We start from the raw sequence: 19,498 nt of genomic DNA on the forward strand, positions 1-19,498 counted from the left end.
AATGTGTTGTGTCATTTAACACAGCCCCCTCAAGGGACAGCTTTCATTTAATGCTCTTCAGTACTATAATGAGACAGTTCGAAACGAAATTGGGGTAATTCTTATAACACCCTTTGTGTTATGCGCACAAAAGACCCACGTTTAGAATTGGACAAACAAGTTTTCCGGAGATAAAAAATTGAAGCTTTAAGTGGGAGGCATACTCGTGACATTATTGTCATTTTAACATTCACCCGATGGGCATTTGGGGTAAACAGTACTATCATATTAACCGTTGTAAAAGAGATACGGATGAACAAGAACAATCACTTACAACTGCTACCCATTTCCAATACACAGATTCTTCATTCTTCTGCTTCTCCGTCTTCTTCCTCTTCTTCCCATTCATTCATTCAAATGCCCAACGTCCAAAATCAACAATGTTATTTCTAAGAGAAGCGGTAAAAATATTGACAAACTCTTCGGAAAGCCAGAAAAAAAAAGTGCAGCATTCAAATCAAATACGAGTTTGATTATTGCTAGTCAATTACAGGAACGAACGAATATGGGATTGTGTGTGTATACATCAGTCTGATTGATGAGCGTTTCTGAGCTAGCAATCGTAGAACTCGACGAGCTCATCCAGAGATTCGGGTTGTGGGTCGGCGTTCTCGAGCATCCAGAGCAAATGTTCGAACAGGACAACCTCGCACGAGACGTTGATGGTGTCGTCGTCGGAGTCGCGGGACCTCTCCACCAGCTCTCGGAAGACAGGGTGGTCGACGACGTCAGAGGTGACGAAGTATCTTCTTCGGGACTTGCCGACGTAGACGGGGTGGTGATCAGACCTGCAGACGGAGGAGGATTCGTCGTCGGCGGCGACGGCGTTGATGCTGCTGGAGCGGCTCTGCTTGTTGCTGAATGAGTTCCATTTCTTGAGCACCGACTTGAGCTTCATCAGCTTCCCGCCTTTTGCCATTTGAGGTCAAAGAGATGCACCGGTAAGAGCTTGACGAAGCAGAGGAATGAAGGAGAGAGAGAGAATGCGGGAGGGAGGGAGCGAGCGAGAGTTTGGGGGAGTGAGAAAGGCGAAGGAAGGTTCGAATTTAAGGGGAGAACTAGGGGCAAATTGGTCAGATCAAGTTGAGGAAGACTCAAATGCAAATATGCAATTATGCCAATGTGCAATTTGCAAATGAGGGGCCAAACGATTTGTATGAATTAGATTTTTTTTTTTTACTGTATAAGATATAAATATCTTGAAAATTTTTATGGATTACATTTTTTGAAATTTTAAATTTTAGTTATTTTTCAAATATCACATTTATTTTTTAATGAAATGTATAAAAATATAAAGCGCCAGCTGTGAATAAAGTAAAAAAATAAATAAACCAAGACTATAAATAAGTTAAATACGCTTTTCCAATCATATATATGTCAAATTAATGGGGAAAAAATGATCGTCGACCACAAGAAGCATCATCAGATAGAAACTGCTTGGGCTGCTTGACATTCCTCGTCAAGCCGATATTAAAATACCCTTTAAAAAAAATAAGAGACCATCTGTCTTTACTTAAAAATAATGTTATCAATTTATATTACAAATTAACAATAAAAAAATAGAATAGGTTGTATAACGATAAAATACAATAATAAGGGTTATTCAGTTGTTCTATATTTTTCATGTTTAAATTAAAAATTACGCAGGGTGGGGGTATTATTCTTTGTTTGACTCCTTCAACTAAAAGGGACATAAGTAATCATGGCCGAGTTGACTTATGATTTTGTATAATGTATAGTTGAAAAAAAATGTCAAAACTTGTTATTCATGGGTGGATCGGAGGGTAGATCTTAATTAGTTCTTTCAAAAGTGATTTTTTTTTTTTTTTGGTTGGGTTGGGAATAGAAGTGGTAAAGACTAAAGAGGCTAAGCTAGGTAGCTGTAGACATTGAATTGTTTAGATTAGATAAAGTAGCTGAGAAGAATGTGAAGCAGTGAAAAAGGGCATTGAGTGTGAGCTTAGATAAATGATGGAAGTAACGAGCATGAGAGAAAGAAGCATTAAAAAGAGGGAAGGGAAGTGATTAAGATGAATGGCAATGCCTGTGTGCTCTGCTTTTTAGCCTTACAAAGGGCTCAGAAGTTGAAGCCCCACACACGTGCGCCCTTCAAACACAAAATCTATAGAAAGTATCAAAATCTTAACCAAAATCCAATCATCATTGCTGCCTCTCATTCATCCCATACATACATACATATATTTGGAAACAATGCCCGTGAGAAGCCTGCAAAGTGAGTTTTTATGCTGCATATCAACATCATCCACATAAATTACAAGTGCCAGCCTACACAGCGGTTCGTTTCTCTGATAAATTGTTCAAAGTAACAATTCAATCTTGTTATTGAAAGTCGATGAATTTCGCCGATCCATCCTGAAAGGAAGTGATACTAAGAATTGATAAAACCGAATGATGCTGAGAATTGAGAAGACACAATGTTTCTGTGGGATTATCAAAAATAAAAAAAGATTTTTTCAGTTCGCTTTGCTCCAACTCAATTTTAAACCTTCAAGAACCCACGGAACCTTTGCAGAAGTGAGTCCAGTTATACTCGCGCGCACATTGAATTATAGTGCCGTTTTTCCCTTGTTGGTGAAACTGAAACGACAACGGTTAAGATTGAGGCAGGAAAGCAGTATAAATTGCATATGTATGGCCTGATGCTGTTGAGGTGATATTATGTTGAGTTGGTAGTTCTAGGAATAAACAATGATTAAGCTGTGCGAGTTAAATAGGGATACATTGAATGTGATGGTTAAATAAAGACAAAGAGAGTCAAAGAGCACTTAAAAAGAGTACTGGGGAGGCGTCTTGCATTTTAGAAAGAGGTTTGAATTTGTGTGTAAAATGGATGGGTCAGGCCTCATGTTGCTGAGTCCTGACCTCCCAACCAAAGTAGTCGCGTCCTTGTCTTCATATAAAAACGCCCTTGTACACCTCTCCCCTAACGTGATCTTCCGCTAATTCAGGCTGTCCTTCCCCTCCCCCAAAACTCCCTGAGCAAAAATTTAGATAATTATAGTGCCGTTTTTCCCTTGTTGGTGAAACTGAAACGAAACACACGGTTAAGATTGAGGCAGGAAAGCAGTATAAATTGCATATGTATGGCCTGATGCTGTTGAGGTGATATTATGTTGAGTTGGTAGTTCTAGGAATAAACAATGATTAAGCTGTGCGAGTTAAATAGGGATACATTGAATGTGATGGTTAAAAAAAGACAAAGAGAGTCAAAGAGCACTTAAAAAGAGTACCGGGGAGGCGTCTTGCATTTTAGAAAGAGGTTTGAATTTGTGTGTAAAATGGATGGGTCAGGCCTCATGTTGCTGAGTCCTGACCTCCCAACCATAAAGTAGTCGCGTCCTTGTCTTCATATAAAAACGCCCTTGTACACCTCTCCCCCTAACGTGATCTTCCGCTAATTCAGGCTGTCCTTCCCCCTCCCCCCCCAAACCTCCCTGAGCAAAATTTAGATAAGTCCGGAGAGGCTCATCACTGTCATCAAGATCGCAGCACGGTTCATATTGAAAAAACTCATATAAAAATTTATAGATCGCCCACTAACAAATTCTCATATCTGTAACAGGATTCGAACTCATAATCTTATGGGCTATGAGCTAACTTCTTGCTAATTAGACCAACTCTTGGTTGTTGTTCCTTTCTTTTTATCTGTCCTCTTTTCCTTTTTAATTAATCATGCTATTATATACTACCTCTGGTCCTTAATATAAGACCCCGTTTGACTTTTTGTTTGGTCCTAATTATAAGACCCCAATCCATTTTGTCTTTCATATTTATGCATTTTTTTTCCAAGATAGTCCTTCTAATAATGATAGTTCTAGCCAATACACTTAATTAGCAAGGATATTTTAGGAATGACAACACTTATTTATTACAAATAACTAACTTAACTTACTTCCTTAATCTCCTCAAATAAGTCAACTGGGTCTTATAATTAGGACCGGAGGTAGTATATTTAAATTAAATACCATATCAAAATTAATATATATGCATGTATATACTGCCGGTCCTAATTATAAGATCTTGTTTATAGATTATAAATGAGGTTTTATAATTAAGAGCGGATGTAGTATATATTTTTTTTTCTTGACGTCTATGTAAATGTATTTTGTCGAGTCGTTTTTGTAAGATTTAAGCTTTTATCATTATTATTATTTGAATAACTCAAAAGAATTACAGAATTCAAATCTGAATAAAATAATAGATGAAAGAGGGGGGTGGGGGTCATACTCATCAACATCAAGCACGGTGTTGGCAGCGTGGGTTTATACTGGTTTGCGAAGGAGGTCACTGACAGGGACGTCCATGTGCAGCAGTAATATTCACAACCCCCCACATACGGACGGAACCCGTGCCTTATCTCATTCATTCCTACTCACCCTCTTCCCCTTTTTCTTTTGAAAAAAAAGGATCCAATTTGTTAGAGGAAGTGCATATGCATGACAATATATTGGAGCTCTTGTTGTTCTCTTATTTGCCTCCTGGGCATGGCATGCACCTCAAAACAAAAGGAAACATTAGTATTTATTTATCTAATTTTAAGAAAGAAGAAGGCCGCCTGAAAATTAGAGCTAAAATATTGTTGGATTTGGATTTAGGGAGGAGAGAGACACGCGTCGTTACGGGGGCAAAGCCATGTGCCCCGTCACCATGTCTCCCCCAAGTTGTCACCCCATTCATTTCTCTCATCTATTACCCTCTCAATGTGGGCAAACATGTCAATTCCCATCTCATGTTTTGCACGTTATCTCATGTTACCCCCTCTTTAGCTTAAAGTAGCTGTGTGTTCAATGTTACAAAAAGCTTTGTTTCCCCCGGGTTTCAAAAATCAATATCCATTAAAAAATATGTGCGCGCGTGTATATGTATGATTAAGGGATCCAAACAGATAGATAGATAGATGTTTACAATCAAAATATGATATGATTCGCGCATGATGTACGTGAATCCGCTGTACAAGTTATGCCCGACAGATGAAGCACATGGGGGGGTGGAGGAGGAAGGATCTTAATCCAACAATGATCCGTTTCATTCACTTGCCTCACTAATCCCATAATCAATCAATCAGTTTAAGGGTTTTTTTTTTAATATATAAATTATTTTGTGGGCTTGTCTTGATTTATATGCCCTATTCCTTGTATGCGGCCACACCTCATTTATCCTATCCCATTCCTCGTTTTGTTTCCTTCCACAAAAATATGTCACTTATCCTTCATTTCAAAAACACAAATTATGCAATCCTGTCTCGCTCATCCCCCAATTCTTATATCATGTTGCCTCCATTTCTTAATTATTTACTATGAGAATTAGATAACTAATTTATAACAATTAAAAAATTAGTTAAACTAATTATTTATAAAAATGTGTACTGATTCTTTTAAAATGTCCTCTTTAATTACCATTTGCAGTGAAGCTGTGGCCTTATAAAAATGCTCTTTCTGTGTGCATTTAATAGGATAGTTTGAAAAAAATGTTATAAATTTAAGAAATAAAACAAATTTATGTCTATGATAAAAATAAATTCTTCTTGATTCGCTTCATATTTAATGCCGGAAAGAGCGTTATTTTTTTTCCTAGACACATATATATCTTGTTAGGAAAATTCGTGCCCATAGACGGAATGTATTGTTGGCCTAAAATGGTTCATGACCCTCGCTTGAATTGGTTCCAGCTGTATGCCCCCCTGATTAATACGCACACCCTACTTTCGGTCATTAATATAAGACTTTGCTTGATTTTTTTTTTGATCCTAAATATAAAACCCCAATCCATTTTATCTCTAATATTTATCTATTTTTTTCAAAATAATTCTTTTAATAATGACAGTTTTAATAAACATATTTGATTAGCAAGGATATTTTAAAAAAAAACATATGTTTATTACAAATAACTAACTTAATTTATTTCTTTAATCTTTTTAAATTAGTCAACAATTCTTATAATTAGGACCCGAGGTAGTATATATATATTGATATGGGTTCACATTAAAAAATAAAAATAATATTCAGTAACTGTGGGGTGTTTAACCAACTTATGGCACGAAGAAATTAAACTTGAGAACCAACGTGCTCGCACGTATTTGTGTTTTGAGAAGCCCATGACAAGTTTATGGTGTTACGGGATGAATTATAGGGCCGTGCTTAGTTTTATTTGGAGTTGCAAGACAAACAGCCGACACAAATATATAATTCAGCCGAGGGCAGATGATATCTTAATTTATTGAGCGCAACACTAATCGCCAATCATAACTTAGATTGTGAGAATACGACAACATTGTTTTCGGCGAATATTAAGTTTAATTGTAACCATATATACACACAACTATGTCGGTTGAAATAAAGGTCAGACAAAAAAAAATGTTCAAGCATTTTTGTGTTGGAAAAAAAGTTAAGTATGGACGCCATTCATGTCTGCTCTCCACTTGTCTCCGCATAAGAGTTCATCCGTAGTAGTCTATGAAGATTGATGTGAATCAAATATACGGGGTTTTTATATATATATATATATATATATATAAATTATTATTGTTGCTGTAAAAAACTATATTTTGTTTAATTAAAAATTGTTTCTTTTCAGAAAGATTCTTTTTATTTGGGTTATGTTAAAAAGGAGGAAAAAAATGAGAAATATAATAAAGTACGATTATAGTTGGCAACAACGGAGAGAGTAGAGTGGGTTGTTTGTCAATTTTTCTTTCGTTAAATTGTTTGGCATGACTTCTTTTTATGTATTTTATCACATTCTATGACTCTGCAATTTCTTTTTCTTTCTGTGTCATATCTCCATCGAGCACGTTTCTCTCGACTCTTTTCATTCCAATGTATGATTAATTTTGTATCTTAATTATTACTCACTTCCATGATGAACAATATGTAGAGGCCCTAATTAAGTCCGTAGAAGCTTGAAGGAGAAAATAAATAAAGACAATTTTCACTCTTTCATTTCTTTTTTTTTTCTTGAATTTCCAGTAGTTTAATATCATAGAAATTCTGTTACAAAAAAAATTCTTCAATGAATAAAATGAACAATGCGTGTGAGTGAGTGAGAAAGAGAGAGCATTTTTATTACTTGTAACAAACGAAGTATGCATAATGTATGCAAGACCGTGACAAGTTTATTTTATTTTTCTAGAAATACAATTTAATTTTTTTCCCACAGCTGAACGCACCAGAACGTTTCAATTTTAAAAGGTCATAAAAAAAATATGCTAAATTATTTTCTAATTAATATTATATGTTACCAGCTCTCAGACTCGTATCCTGAAAACGTAGAATCTTACCACTAAAAGTTTTTAACCATTCCGGTCAAAAAAAAAAACAGTTTTTAACCATAAAGCAGCAACCCCAAAACGGTTTTATCGGAAATCTCTTTCGTTTGTTTTCGGCCAATATCGGAAATCTATGTCAAAGCGTGGCTTTAGGCATAAAAAAGTGATTTTGGGTTTTTTCACGTGTTTGGCAAGTTTCATCCCAAACCATGGTTTTCACCAAAAAAAAAAAAAAACTTCGGAAGGGCCCATCCAAACACACACTTAATAATGACTGGTGAGGAATTAATGATCGAATGTGACCTGATATTTGTTAAAATTAGGCTGGGATATCCTGAATTTTAAATTTTGGGGCCTCAATGGTTGGTGGGTGATTTAAGTCGAGATAAGTAACTATGGTAACTGGCCCAAGAAACCAATATTATCATCCCAAAAATATCTGACAATGGGCCTCCCCGGTGCCCTAGGCCTAATCTTAATCCACGACTTCATCTTTTTCTTTTTGGACCATTCAATATATAGTACCAAATAAAATGGGCCTCTGCGGCCCGAATCTTATTGTTGGGAACAAGGCATCAAGTAGGACCATTATTGTAGGTGTGTTTGGCAGAATCTATTATTTTATATAACCTCCTACCTCTGGTTTAATTATAAGAATTAGTTAACTATTTGACAATATTAAAAAAATAAGATAAGTTAGTTATTTGTAATAAATATGTATTATTTTTTCTAAAATATCTTTGCTGATTAAGTGTGTTGGCTAAAACTATCTTTATTAGAAAGATTACCTTAGAAAAAAATACATAAATATGAGAGACAAAATGGATTAAAATTTTATATTTAGGACTAAAATAAAAATCAAATGAGATCTTATACTAAAAATATGAGGTAGTATTAAAATACTCTGAGTTGAAAGAAAATGAGGAACGTGGGGCATCCATGGTTAGCCGTTGCAAGGGAAGCAGATGCGCAAATCAATGAGTGGTCATTGGCGTGAAGAAGGCAATCACAAGCGCTTCATCACGTACTAGTATTTTCGTGCTTCATTTCACAGCCTGCAGGCACATGACAAAGTCTGTTCATTTTTATTTCTTTATTACTTAATCATCATTCTCTATCAACTTTTCAGTTTAAAAGTTAATTTCATGATCCCTCCATGTTCCCGGAAAAAGAAATTAAAAATTAAAATAAAATTTATACGGTTCAAATTAATTTCATTGATCCTGTAATATCCTAGTATTTTGTCAAAGAACACAATATTCTATTACATCACCATACATGATTTTCAACGATCAATCCAGAATTAGACGAAAGTTTTTTACCCTTTTTTTTGGCCAACAAGGACAAAAAATTTTACGGTTGTTACGAACGACATGTGAATCAATGCGACTGACAGGATAATGTTTTTGGTCGCCAGAAAGAATTGGGCAGAATCCCTGCGAAATCCATAAAACCGTGAATTTATGCTCACAACTCACAACATATTGGGGGGCCCCACTTCCCTATTTTTTGCTTTTGCCCACCGACCCCACTTCCTAATTGTGCACCATCACATCACATGAAATCATATCCAAAACCAAAAATGCCTTTCAGCAACAAGCAAGCCCAAATTCATACTCATCTTCGCTTCTCCCTCTTGCTTCTATCATTTTCAGAGCGACAGGAAAGAAATAACACCAGAAGAAGAAAAAGCCGAAGAGAAGAGATTCTGGCACTGTGTGTGTCTCAAGAGAACGAAGCATAATAAAGACTGGGAATTAACGGCACCGTTTTACTACTTCATTGACCCTCATTCTTCCAGTAGGCCAGCCCCAGAATGTTTAAGCTGGATTTCCATTACAATTGGCCTCCTGAATTGATACCTTAAAAAAGCTGACTGTTTACTCATCCACACGCGGTTGCTATTAATTCCAAGTTGGACTCCTCTCTATTCCAATTTTATTTCCCAACGCTCACTTTTTCCCATTTTTCTGACGGGAATCAAATCTCCCAAATTATCAGAATTATATTATATTAAATTAAATTAAATTAAATATTCTTCAAGAATATAGTGGAATTTATCTGAAAAGAACTCGAATAGACGTGGAAGATATACGGCCCAACGCGTACACTTGGCCGAAAAAGCAGTTCCCAAGCGTTCCGAATGACATTCTTTGTTTGCACACACTTGAATTTGGTCGTTACATCCGACCTCATAAATAATTCTGAGATGTGCACTGTGGAATGATGATATGCGTCTAATTTTGGCTTCACATTGTTACTTCGATTAATGAAGGCCTCTCTTACCATTTGAAAAATAAATAAATGGTTTAAGGACTCCTTTTTTCCCTCCTTAACAATTAGCCTCGGGAATGTGGATAATAATTCTTCCATGTGTTGAAAGATTAGAAAAGGGGCACTGCAATTTGTGACGGCAACGAAGGGATTTGCAAGGAAAGAAGGCACGGCTTAAAATTGAATTGATGAGATAAGCATCATAGCTTTGCAATCGCATACAATATAACTGGACCCCAAAAAGGCAAAAAGGAAATAGAAAAAGGAAAGAAAAAAAAAAAGAGGGGAAAAAAACTTTTTTTCCTTCAACTCAAATCCTAAGAAGAACAATATCAAACAATGATATTATTATTTATAAGAACTCAGGGAAAACTCAAATGAACGAAAGCCGATTCTTCGATCTCTTTTATCTAACTCTACAGCCTTCTTCTTTACTCAACTGCGAGGGGCACAGACTCAGCCTGCAAGAATCACCAAGCAATAAATTAGTACTGTTTTTCAGGGCAAGAACCAAAAAGAAAAGCCATTGAAGGTCAAAGGAATGGAAAGATTATCCATACCAATTTGCGGTACTTGAGGGCGTAAAACATCTCGAGGTAGCGGCGGCTCTCACGGCGGTCAAGGTTGGAGACGTGCTTCCAGAAGCCATAGACGCCGGTGAGAGTGAGAAGCCTCTGGGAGTAAATCTGCCATGTGTACCTGAGAAAGCCAATTAAAAGAAATTCAGTCTCTGTCCCACAACAAAAGTCAATATACATAGAACAATCAAAATGTGCTCGTTCTTCGCTGCTTACTTCTCGTGAATACGCTTGAGACCGCCCTGGGAGATGGCGTCCCAGTGAGTTGGATCAACCTTGCACTTCTCAAAGAAGTCCACAAGGATCTCGGCCGCACGGTCGCCGTGGTATGGGTCAATGTGAATCCGGATTTGCCGTGGACAATGATCTCAGCCGGACCACCGTTGCAGGTGGCGAAAGTTGGCAAACCACAGGTCATGGCCTCAACGACGGTCAAACCAAAAGCTTCGTACAGAGCAGGCTGCACGAAAGCTCCCTTGGTGTCACAGATCACACGGTAGAGCTCACCGTTCCTCACTCTGTTCATCTGAGATGAGATCCACCTGAACTGACCATTCAACTTGTAGGTCTCAATCAGACCGTACATCTTCTTCATCTCAGCCTTCTCTTCCAAGTCCTGGGACTCCTTCCTCCTGTCACCGGCAACCACCACAAGGTTCACCAGCTCCCTGAGGCGGGCGTTCTTGCCGTACCACTCAACCAGTCCAGTAATGTTCTTCACACGGTCCAATCTAGCCATGGTGAAGATGATTGGCTTGTTGCGGTCTTTCAACACACAGCTGTTAAACATGAACTGAAGTCAGAGACAACATTAAATACAATGCATTTATGTTTATGAGGATGTCAGATACTAACATGTGCTCTTCGTTCTCGACGGAGCTGTAAAGAAGTTCTTCGATCTCGGGGTGGAAGGAAGTCAACCTACGCTTAGTTTCAGTGTAGGGGAAGTAGATGCTCATGTCGGCACCGGGCGAGACAATGTTGAACTTAGGGTCGAAACACATCGATACCGTGAACCACCCTGTAGAGTCCGGGGAGGGTGAAAGCCGTGTGGCTCTCATACTGTCCAACAGTGTCCTTGCTGTGAAATTTACAGGAGAGATACAAGAATTTCAGTAACCAAATTTTAAAAAAAAAAAATAAAAATATGCGCAGCAAACTGATAGTCGATCACGTTCCGAAAACCTTCTCCAAACGTTGGCCACAGGTAGTTCCTACTGCATCTGGGAGCAGACGGGTGATCTGAACAGAAATAACGTCAACAACATGAGCTAAGAAACCTCGATCCACTATAAACAAAACAAGAGAAAATTGTACTATATAGAACAACATACAATGAGAATACGAGGGTGTCCAAGCCTTGATGCTTAATACGTTGGAGCATCTCGTTTTCCAAGGCACGAACTTGATCCAAGATGTAAACACCTGTGATCACACAAGATCAAAACATTAGGCAAAGCTGATCAGGAAAACATCACCACCAGAAGCAGGCAGATCATTGATCGGAAAACTAACCTGACACCGGTGTCGGGGTATCCCAAGACATTATCCTGGGCAAAGTAACCGTGGGGGAGAGGATACAACGTTGAACACCATGGGGATTCTTCCGAGGAATGTCTCGAGAGTGCAGGGATCGGGTGCCTCAAGAAGATCCAAGAGAAGCTGGATCATCTCCAGGACACGCTCGGCATTGTCACCCCACCCTCTTTCCAAACCGATCTCCTGGAATTTGTGTTCAAACTCGTAGTAAGGTGTCTCGGGAGCAAGTGCTGTGAGATAATCCTCGGCTTTCCTCAAAACATGTTGGGGGAGTTCAGGTTCTGGATCCTGTCGTTCAACATCATGGTCTGCAAACGAAAACAACGATTCATTATAAAGTCACAAGAAATTATCACGGAAATGAACAAAAAATGGATAAATGAAACGAAATGGGAATACCTTTCCCTTGAAGCTGTGAAGCCTGAGGAATTCGAGCAGTGGGTGCATGCTTTCCTTGTCATGGAACAGCTTCGCTGAAAGGTGACGGTTGAGGAACTCGACACCATTTCCGATCGATTTGTTCAGAGTTGGTCGGGGGAATGATGCGGTGAATGGTTCGAAGTCCAACTCAAGCACGAAGTTGCCATTAGCACTGGATTAAGAACAACACAAACATGTTCGTCTTTAACACGATCCAAATAACGCTCAGACACCATTTTAACTCTGAAACTATTGTGCAAACCATCATTTAGATCCTTACCTTCCGTCAACGAGCTCCTCCTTGAAGCGCAGGTACTCTGCGACACGAAGCTCCTCGACCACGAGAGCGTGCACATTCACGCGCAGATACTCCCAAACACCAGGTCTGGGGCGAACGGCCAGGGCAACCCATGGTGGCAGAACTATGGCTTCCTACATCGAACAAGTAACAACAATAATAAGACTAAAATTATCTAAAATAGAGAGAGAGGTAGACAAAATTCTGAAACCGAATCAGAAAAATACCTGGGTCGATCTGAGGACATCTCCGAAAGCTCCGTCAATGAGCTTCTGTCTGTTCTCTTCAGGGATCTCCTCGAACTCTGCGATGACCTGGTGATGTTGAAGAATCCCCTTGCCCTTGGCTTCAATCCTTCAGTATCCCAACAGTTTTTTTTTCCCCCCGAGTTAAATTTTGATCTCATCACAAGCCATCAAAAGAAAACGAGAAAAAAGGAGATTTAGCTCACGAATACCTGGAGAGGAGAGCCAAGATTTCGTTTCTGTGGGCTGTGAGAGTCTCATCAAGCCTCTCGCGGAGACTGTGAACACGAGTCAAGCGATCAGAAGCCATTCCTGCAAATAAAATATAAAAAAAAAAAAAAAAAAAACAGATCCAGAGTAAGCACAGTGAGGTACTGCAGAAAGTCAAACAAAAACAATGTGTGGGAAACAGAAGAAAAACAAATCTAACTCGACCAGATTTCGAGACCTAACCCCGCACTCACCAACTCCCTATGTATAATTTCTTTATATTTTTTATGAACTGAGACTTTAGGCTTATACTGTGGGGGATAATAATTATTTGATGCAGTTTCTTTGTGAAGCATTAAGAGCTTTATTTAAAACTAAATGAATTGAATTTCATTGATTATAATTCCAAGAGCAGGCCTAGTGGATGCCAGATGTAAACTGTCTGGACTCTGGGTAAGAACAAATTCCGCAGAAACAACCGTCTGCTGATCTATTAATATGACAAGCCAACAAATGAGCTCTTTGTTCTGGCCAGGCTGTTGACGAAGAAGATGGAGTTTAGAGTTAATGGGTGAGAAATGACAACACGTATTGATTTTCCTTTCTCAGGAAAAGGTTGAGACTTGAGACAAAAAACAATTAATCGACCGACAGAAGGGCATCCCCAGGAACATAAATTGATTCACAAAAGCATTAAAGCACCAAATCCAATGTGAAATGAGCAAAATTTCAACAAACACGGCATGCCAGAACAGAGGCAGAGTAACAGACCATCCCCATCCAAAATTCTAGAGACCCAGGGTCAGTTTAGATTTTTCTTTTCAATTTCCCTGAGTAAATCAGGATCCAACTTAAGCGCGCATTCCCTCGTTCTGTGATGATACACTCAAAATTTTCCCAGCATGGTGCTATTCAGGAGAACCTAAGTCAGATTAATGAGGCAGACTAACATCTCTCTCATCAGCTGAGCTAATCCTGGGATCAGAGTAGCTACGACTCTGATCCAGTGACAAACACTCTAACGTGAACATGCAGAGAAGGCAGATCTTCCATTGAGGAAGCTAGCTCGAGCAGAGCAGCATAGCCCCCCGGGGGGGGGGGACTAAAAATTAAAAAAAAGGCAGAATAACAGTAGAGAAACAAGGAAGAAAAAGAAAAGAAAAGAGCTTAAGAGAAAGAGAACGTACAGAAACAGAGTAAACGCAAAAAATGATACGGGGTAGGAGAAGAAGGAATGAATGAATGGAAAGAGAGGAGGGGGAAGGGGCAATTTATAGAGGAGGAGCGCCATGGCAAAAGGGAAGCCCACAGAAATTTCTTAATTATAATAATTTTCTAAATCAAAAAAGCGGCAGTAGATTTACAAAAGGTCAAAACTCCATCTCTCTCTCTCCGTTCACCTTCTTACCCCACCGAGCGATTAGCGGGCAAGGATATTTTTGTAAATGAAATAACCCGAACGTATATAGTACTCCTCTGGGCTCATAAATATAGTATTTATTTTACTCTCTCCATTTCTTATTATAAGAAACATTTGATACTTATGATATATTCTTATATATAAAGGATACTTAAAAGTTGTCTCTATTTTTTTGTGTTGATTTTCAATTTTACCCATATTTATTGTCTCCAACTCACACACACTCTCTCTCTTACTTCTTTTTCTTTTAATAATTTAATTGTTCTCTCTCATGCTCTCTCTCCTTATTAATGAGGGCATTTTTAGAAAAAAAATTGTACTTTTTACACATTGATTGTTCTTAACTAATTTTAACTGTTTTTTTATCAACGTAATTCGGTTATTCTTCTCTTATAATAAGGAACGGAGGGAGTATTATAATAAAATGGGGTTTATATTTAAAAAAATTATTAAATTATAATCATGCTAGTATAAATTTACTAATAGTAACAATTTCAATTTTTAACTTGTACAGCATGTTATGATATAATCCGATGTCAATCCTTTGGACTAAATTGATCAATCGGTTGCGTTGTTTGAGGATGTAATTTATTAAAATTTTTACATATTAAAGTATTATATTTATATATATTTATTTTGGCTTTGAGATAATGGAGCTTCCTAATATTTTAAGTTATTAGCGATCCTCAAATTTATGGAAATTTCCATGATCTGCTCAAAAAAAAAAAATCTCTCATTATGGTATTTGGACTAGTAGTTTTGACTAACCATTCGTTACCTGATTTATAGTCAAGCCAAATTAAATCAGAACATCAAATTAAAGAATTATGAATAATAATACTTTAATTAGACCAGGATTTCTAACTTGCTTTGCAAGGCAAAAAAAAAAAAATCATTATGCCTGTTTGTAAAAAGTGGTTGGACAGATATTTTTGATCTAATTGTGCGATTGTCGATCGCCACCATAAATGATGATGAAATATTCTCACCAAAAACCCATCTAACCATTAAGATGATAGGCGAGTAATTTTCTATTTAAAAAAATTTAGATAAATTATATCCCGAAAACTTATTGCAAACCTGTATCTGAGCTGAAAAAATGTTTATATGAGTACTTATTATAAATTGTTGCATCAATAAAATTCTCACACTAGTGGCAGATTGGAACCACAATCACATGACATATGAGTTAAATTCTTACGGAGTAACTAATTTTTATTAACCGACAAAGGGAGTAAATTTTCGTTGGCAAAAAATAAACAGAGAGCAATTTTTAATATTTTATTATCTCTTTGTAAACCCAAATTGCGTTGGAACTTCCATTGTGATATTCGAGCGTTTCTATTCCTTGGCAACAGATACTCGTGCTTCAAATTTGAATTACCTGTAATTAATGAGTTCTGCGAATATGAGATAAATCACACACAAAAGAAACCACTAAACGTAACTCATAAAAAAATTACTACAAAATATCACTAACTCAATGGAAAAAAAATTAAAAAAAACACAACAAAATTAAGATCGAAATAAAATTCATATGAATGCCCTGTACGAAAATAATTTAATAGGGTGCGAGCGTGAGGAGGAGCTATGAAAAATGTGCCGGAAATAATTAAATGGCTGAGAGATCTAATAATGAGCAAAGGACAGTGTAGTCGCATGCAGGTATCGAAAATACCAACAATTGACGTTGTAACTTATACTACATATAAGGCATTTTCATATTTGTTTGTGGTTCATAATTTTATACATATGACAGGTTGGTGCCCTCTAATTTGATATTTGAAGTGCCTGACCCAGCCCGGAGGAAGATACAATGCCATTGGAAGTCAAAATGTAGATCTAAACACACACACACACAAAACAATAAATAAAAAAACAAAAGTGCAGCCATTGACAACAAACACTGAACTGACTCACGAGGTGGAGCAAGTGAAATTTTAGACTTTTTATTACTAAGAAAAAGAAAAAATAATAATAGAAAAATCTCCTACTAGATTCTTCTTGCTAATAAGATTTTTAGTGGGAGACTTTTCCTTTTTAAAAAAAAAAAAAAATTGAAATGTTATAGTGCTTTTGGTCCTTAAGATCATAGATATAGCTAACTGATTTATAAATATACAAAAATTATTTAAATTAATTATTTGTAATAAATAGATATTATTTTTTAAAACGTATTTATTAATCATTTATATTGAAACCATCTCTTCATGAAAATCTCTTAGCATTTACAATTATCATAAAAATTATTTTGAAAAGAAAATCCTATTTATTAAAAACATCTTTAGTTGAGATTTTATATTTAAAACACAAGTCCAAATCTTCCGTTCAGAGGAGGTAGGAGATGTTGAAAAACCCAAAATGAGGTGCATAGGAGTTTTTAAAAAAAAAAAACTTGAAATTGAAATTTAAAATGGAGTGATATTTAAATTAGGGGGAATTATAATCAAATTCCATAAAAGAGAAATAATTACTAAAAGGTCTCAATAACAATCTCAACAATTTATAATAACAAGTCTTATAACGAGAATGACAACCTCTTAGACTTTTTTTTAATTGTTTTTCTTACTTAAGACTTTATTGTAATTTTCTATTTAAATTAATGATTAGAATGGAGCATGAGAAAAATATTATCCAAATGGATGCACACTCTCTCTCTCTGAGTCAGCATGGGAATAAAATAACAATTTCTTATCCGCAGTGTCCTTCCGTTCAAGTTCAGTCCGGGAATAGTTTAATGGTGTGGGAGAGACGTTATCTTCCTATTTGAGTTGATTAACGTTGTTGCTGTCCCTATACAATAATGCATTTAGTTTAATGCCCCCCCTCCTTGGTTTCTACTCTGTGTGCCTCCTTTCTTATTTGACCCCTTCCTGTTGTTTCAGTCCTCTTAGTTCAAATTTCACACTATTTTCCATTTGTTTATTTTTATACCTTTCTAATTCCTTAATTTCAGTGTGTGTATAAGAGCTTCACCATTTTACTAGCACTTTCATAAATCAACTTTCAGCCATTACATATCAAAAACTAATTACATATTACTAGAACAGATGTCATTTTCAGTGACTATAAATTTACAGATATTTTTCCTAGATTAACTCTTGAACAAATATTTTTCCGATTCTAAATATAAAACTCTTTTTATAATATAAATTACACTGTAAAAGAAGTCATATAATTAAGACCGGAGGAGTATATGGAAACACAAATCTTGCTGCAATAACTAATTTTTACTAAATTGATTGTTAACAAGTGCTACAAATTAAAAACCAAGCATCCATTCCCATCCTATACCATGATGGTTTATAATGTAAAAATGGGAGAGTCTCGTTTTTTTTTTTTTTTTAACTTCTGCATTTCAATTTTGTCACCAACAATGGCATACTTTTTATCAATTATAATTTGTTTTCCAAAATTTAGTTAATTTTTTTCTTTTTAACCAACACATTCACACCACAAAAATGTTTGCTTCTATATATATATATATATATATATTTTTTTTTAAGAAAATTAAGATAACACTGGTTATTATTATTTTTAATTATAAATTAACTCTCATTATTTTTTATATCTAAGTCGAAGTTAACAATAAAAATAAATCAAGAGTAAGCCCCCATGATTAAAAAAAAAATTCTGCCATCTTAGTCAATAATCATTTAGTACAGAGAAAAATTACAAGCCAATGTGCCAAAAAAAAAAACTCCAGGAAGCCGTTGGAGAGGAGAGAGAACATAGAGAGCGGCAGATGCGTACGTACCATACGGTGGTGGGTGGGTGGGTGAATGTGATCTTTTTTTTTTTTGGCGGCCAAAGGTGGGTGAGCGTGATCTAGTACTCTCTATTTATTTCTGATGTCGGAAAATAGAAATGTAAGCCCTTCTCCCTGTTCAGATCTCTCCCTCCCAATCCCATGACATGGCGTCTTTCTATTGGATGTTTCTCAGCTCTTTGACGTAACTGCAGAGGGCTTAGCCTATTACAACTTTTTTTTATTTTTCTAAAACAAAACGATATAATACTACAACATAAATTTTGCGTGGCCCCAACGTGGGGCCCTCGGACACAAATTATAACAAGAGAGAAATACGTTTTCCCCCATTTTAAGGAACACACGGACTGAGTTCCCCCGATGTCTGACGTGGCAGTTATCACCGACATCATGATTTTCTTTTTCCTCCCTTACCAATTTTCATTGTGCGAAACACTTCTTTCCATTCCCTTGCTCAATACATGAAAATTGTCCATTGATACCACCATCAGAGAGAAGTGTTTATTAATTAGATCAGTTACTAAAAAGATCTGACCAATTATTAAACGAGTATATTTTCAGGAAAAAAATTTCATTTTTAATATATTTATTAACTATAGCTAATTTTTTAGTTTTTAAAAATTAGTTATTCATTGCTTATTAATCTTGTTTACGGGGGCTGGCCATGAAAAGATACTTTCGCCAGAAGGGACCAGTGCGGGGAAACAGATGAACAGAACAAGGTTTATCCATTCACGGATTAGGTGAGAGGGGTGGGATTAATTAATGAAAGAGCAAATCTGAAAACGACGATAAAACCAAAGAGGATGAAATTATTACTTTCCCCCTCCTTTTTTTCGGTGTTTGCCTGATGGCTGGGGCGCCGTGCCATCCATTCCAAAGCGGCACTGGCAGTGCGTGCGTGGAGCTACGCGCCTTTTTAACTCTTAACGGTCACTCACGTGCATCCCCCCCAACTTTCAAACCTCACCCGTCGTCTTCCCCTTGATCCCAGTCATCTACGGTGAATAATGTTACATTATTTTCTTTCTTCTTTTTTTGGGTGGTTGGGAATTCCTCGAATATTTTATTTATTCCTGCCCAAAAAAGTAATTAAAGAAATAGAAATGACTGGAATATAAAACCAAGATCGAAATATAAGAGTATAGAAGTAAGACATGAAATCAAGGGGACGTCATATAGCAGTAATTAGGAGGAAAATTAAGACGCCCTGGGGGGGCAATGAAAATGAAAATAAAGATAAGCAAGAGTTGGCTTGACAAGGAAGGGTAGACGGACGGGGGTCGGTGGTGTGGATAATGTCCGGTGGACCGGGTCCCACGTGGGTCCTTCTCAATGCTTTCTGTGCTTCCATCATTTTCAACTTATTTTTATTTTTAAAAGAAATTACCATGTTTTTCCAAAGACAATGTAATTATCAT

General features: G+C 36.7%; 1 protein-coding gene and 1 pseudogene across 1 annotated transcript; both read right to left on the reverse strand.

Moving 5' to 3' along the window:
• Window positions 1-286: 286 nt before the first annotated feature.
• On the reverse strand, window positions 287-1,026 carry LOC114718729 (auxin-responsive protein SAUR76). Its single transcript, XM_028904147.1, has one exon. The coding sequence runs from the start codon at window positions 956-958 to the stop codon at window positions 593-595; it is 366 nt and encodes a 121-aa protein (XP_028759980.1). The 5' UTR covers window positions 959-1,026; the 3' UTR covers window positions 287-592.
• An 8,723-nt stretch (window positions 1,027-9,749) lies between these two features.
• Window positions 9,750-14,160, reverse strand: LOC114718727 (sucrose synthase-like; annotated as a pseudogene).
• Window positions 14,161-19,498: the final 5,338 nt, after the last annotated feature.

The sequence above is a fragment of the Neltuma alba genome, unplaced genomic scaffold (assembly GCF_004799145.2).
Source record: "Neltuma alba isolate B1F8T4 unplaced genomic scaffold, ASM479914v2 tig00011864_pilon, whole genome shotgun sequence".
Lineage (NCBI taxonomy): Eukaryota > Viridiplantae > Streptophyta > Magnoliopsida > Fabales > Fabaceae > Neltuma > Neltuma alba.

Excerpts from the sequence above, each read along its gene's own strand:
- LOC114718729 (XM_028904147.1), bottom strand. The coding sequence starts at position 958 with ATGGCAAAAGGCGGGAAGCTGATGAAGCTCAAGTCGGTGCTCAAGAAA.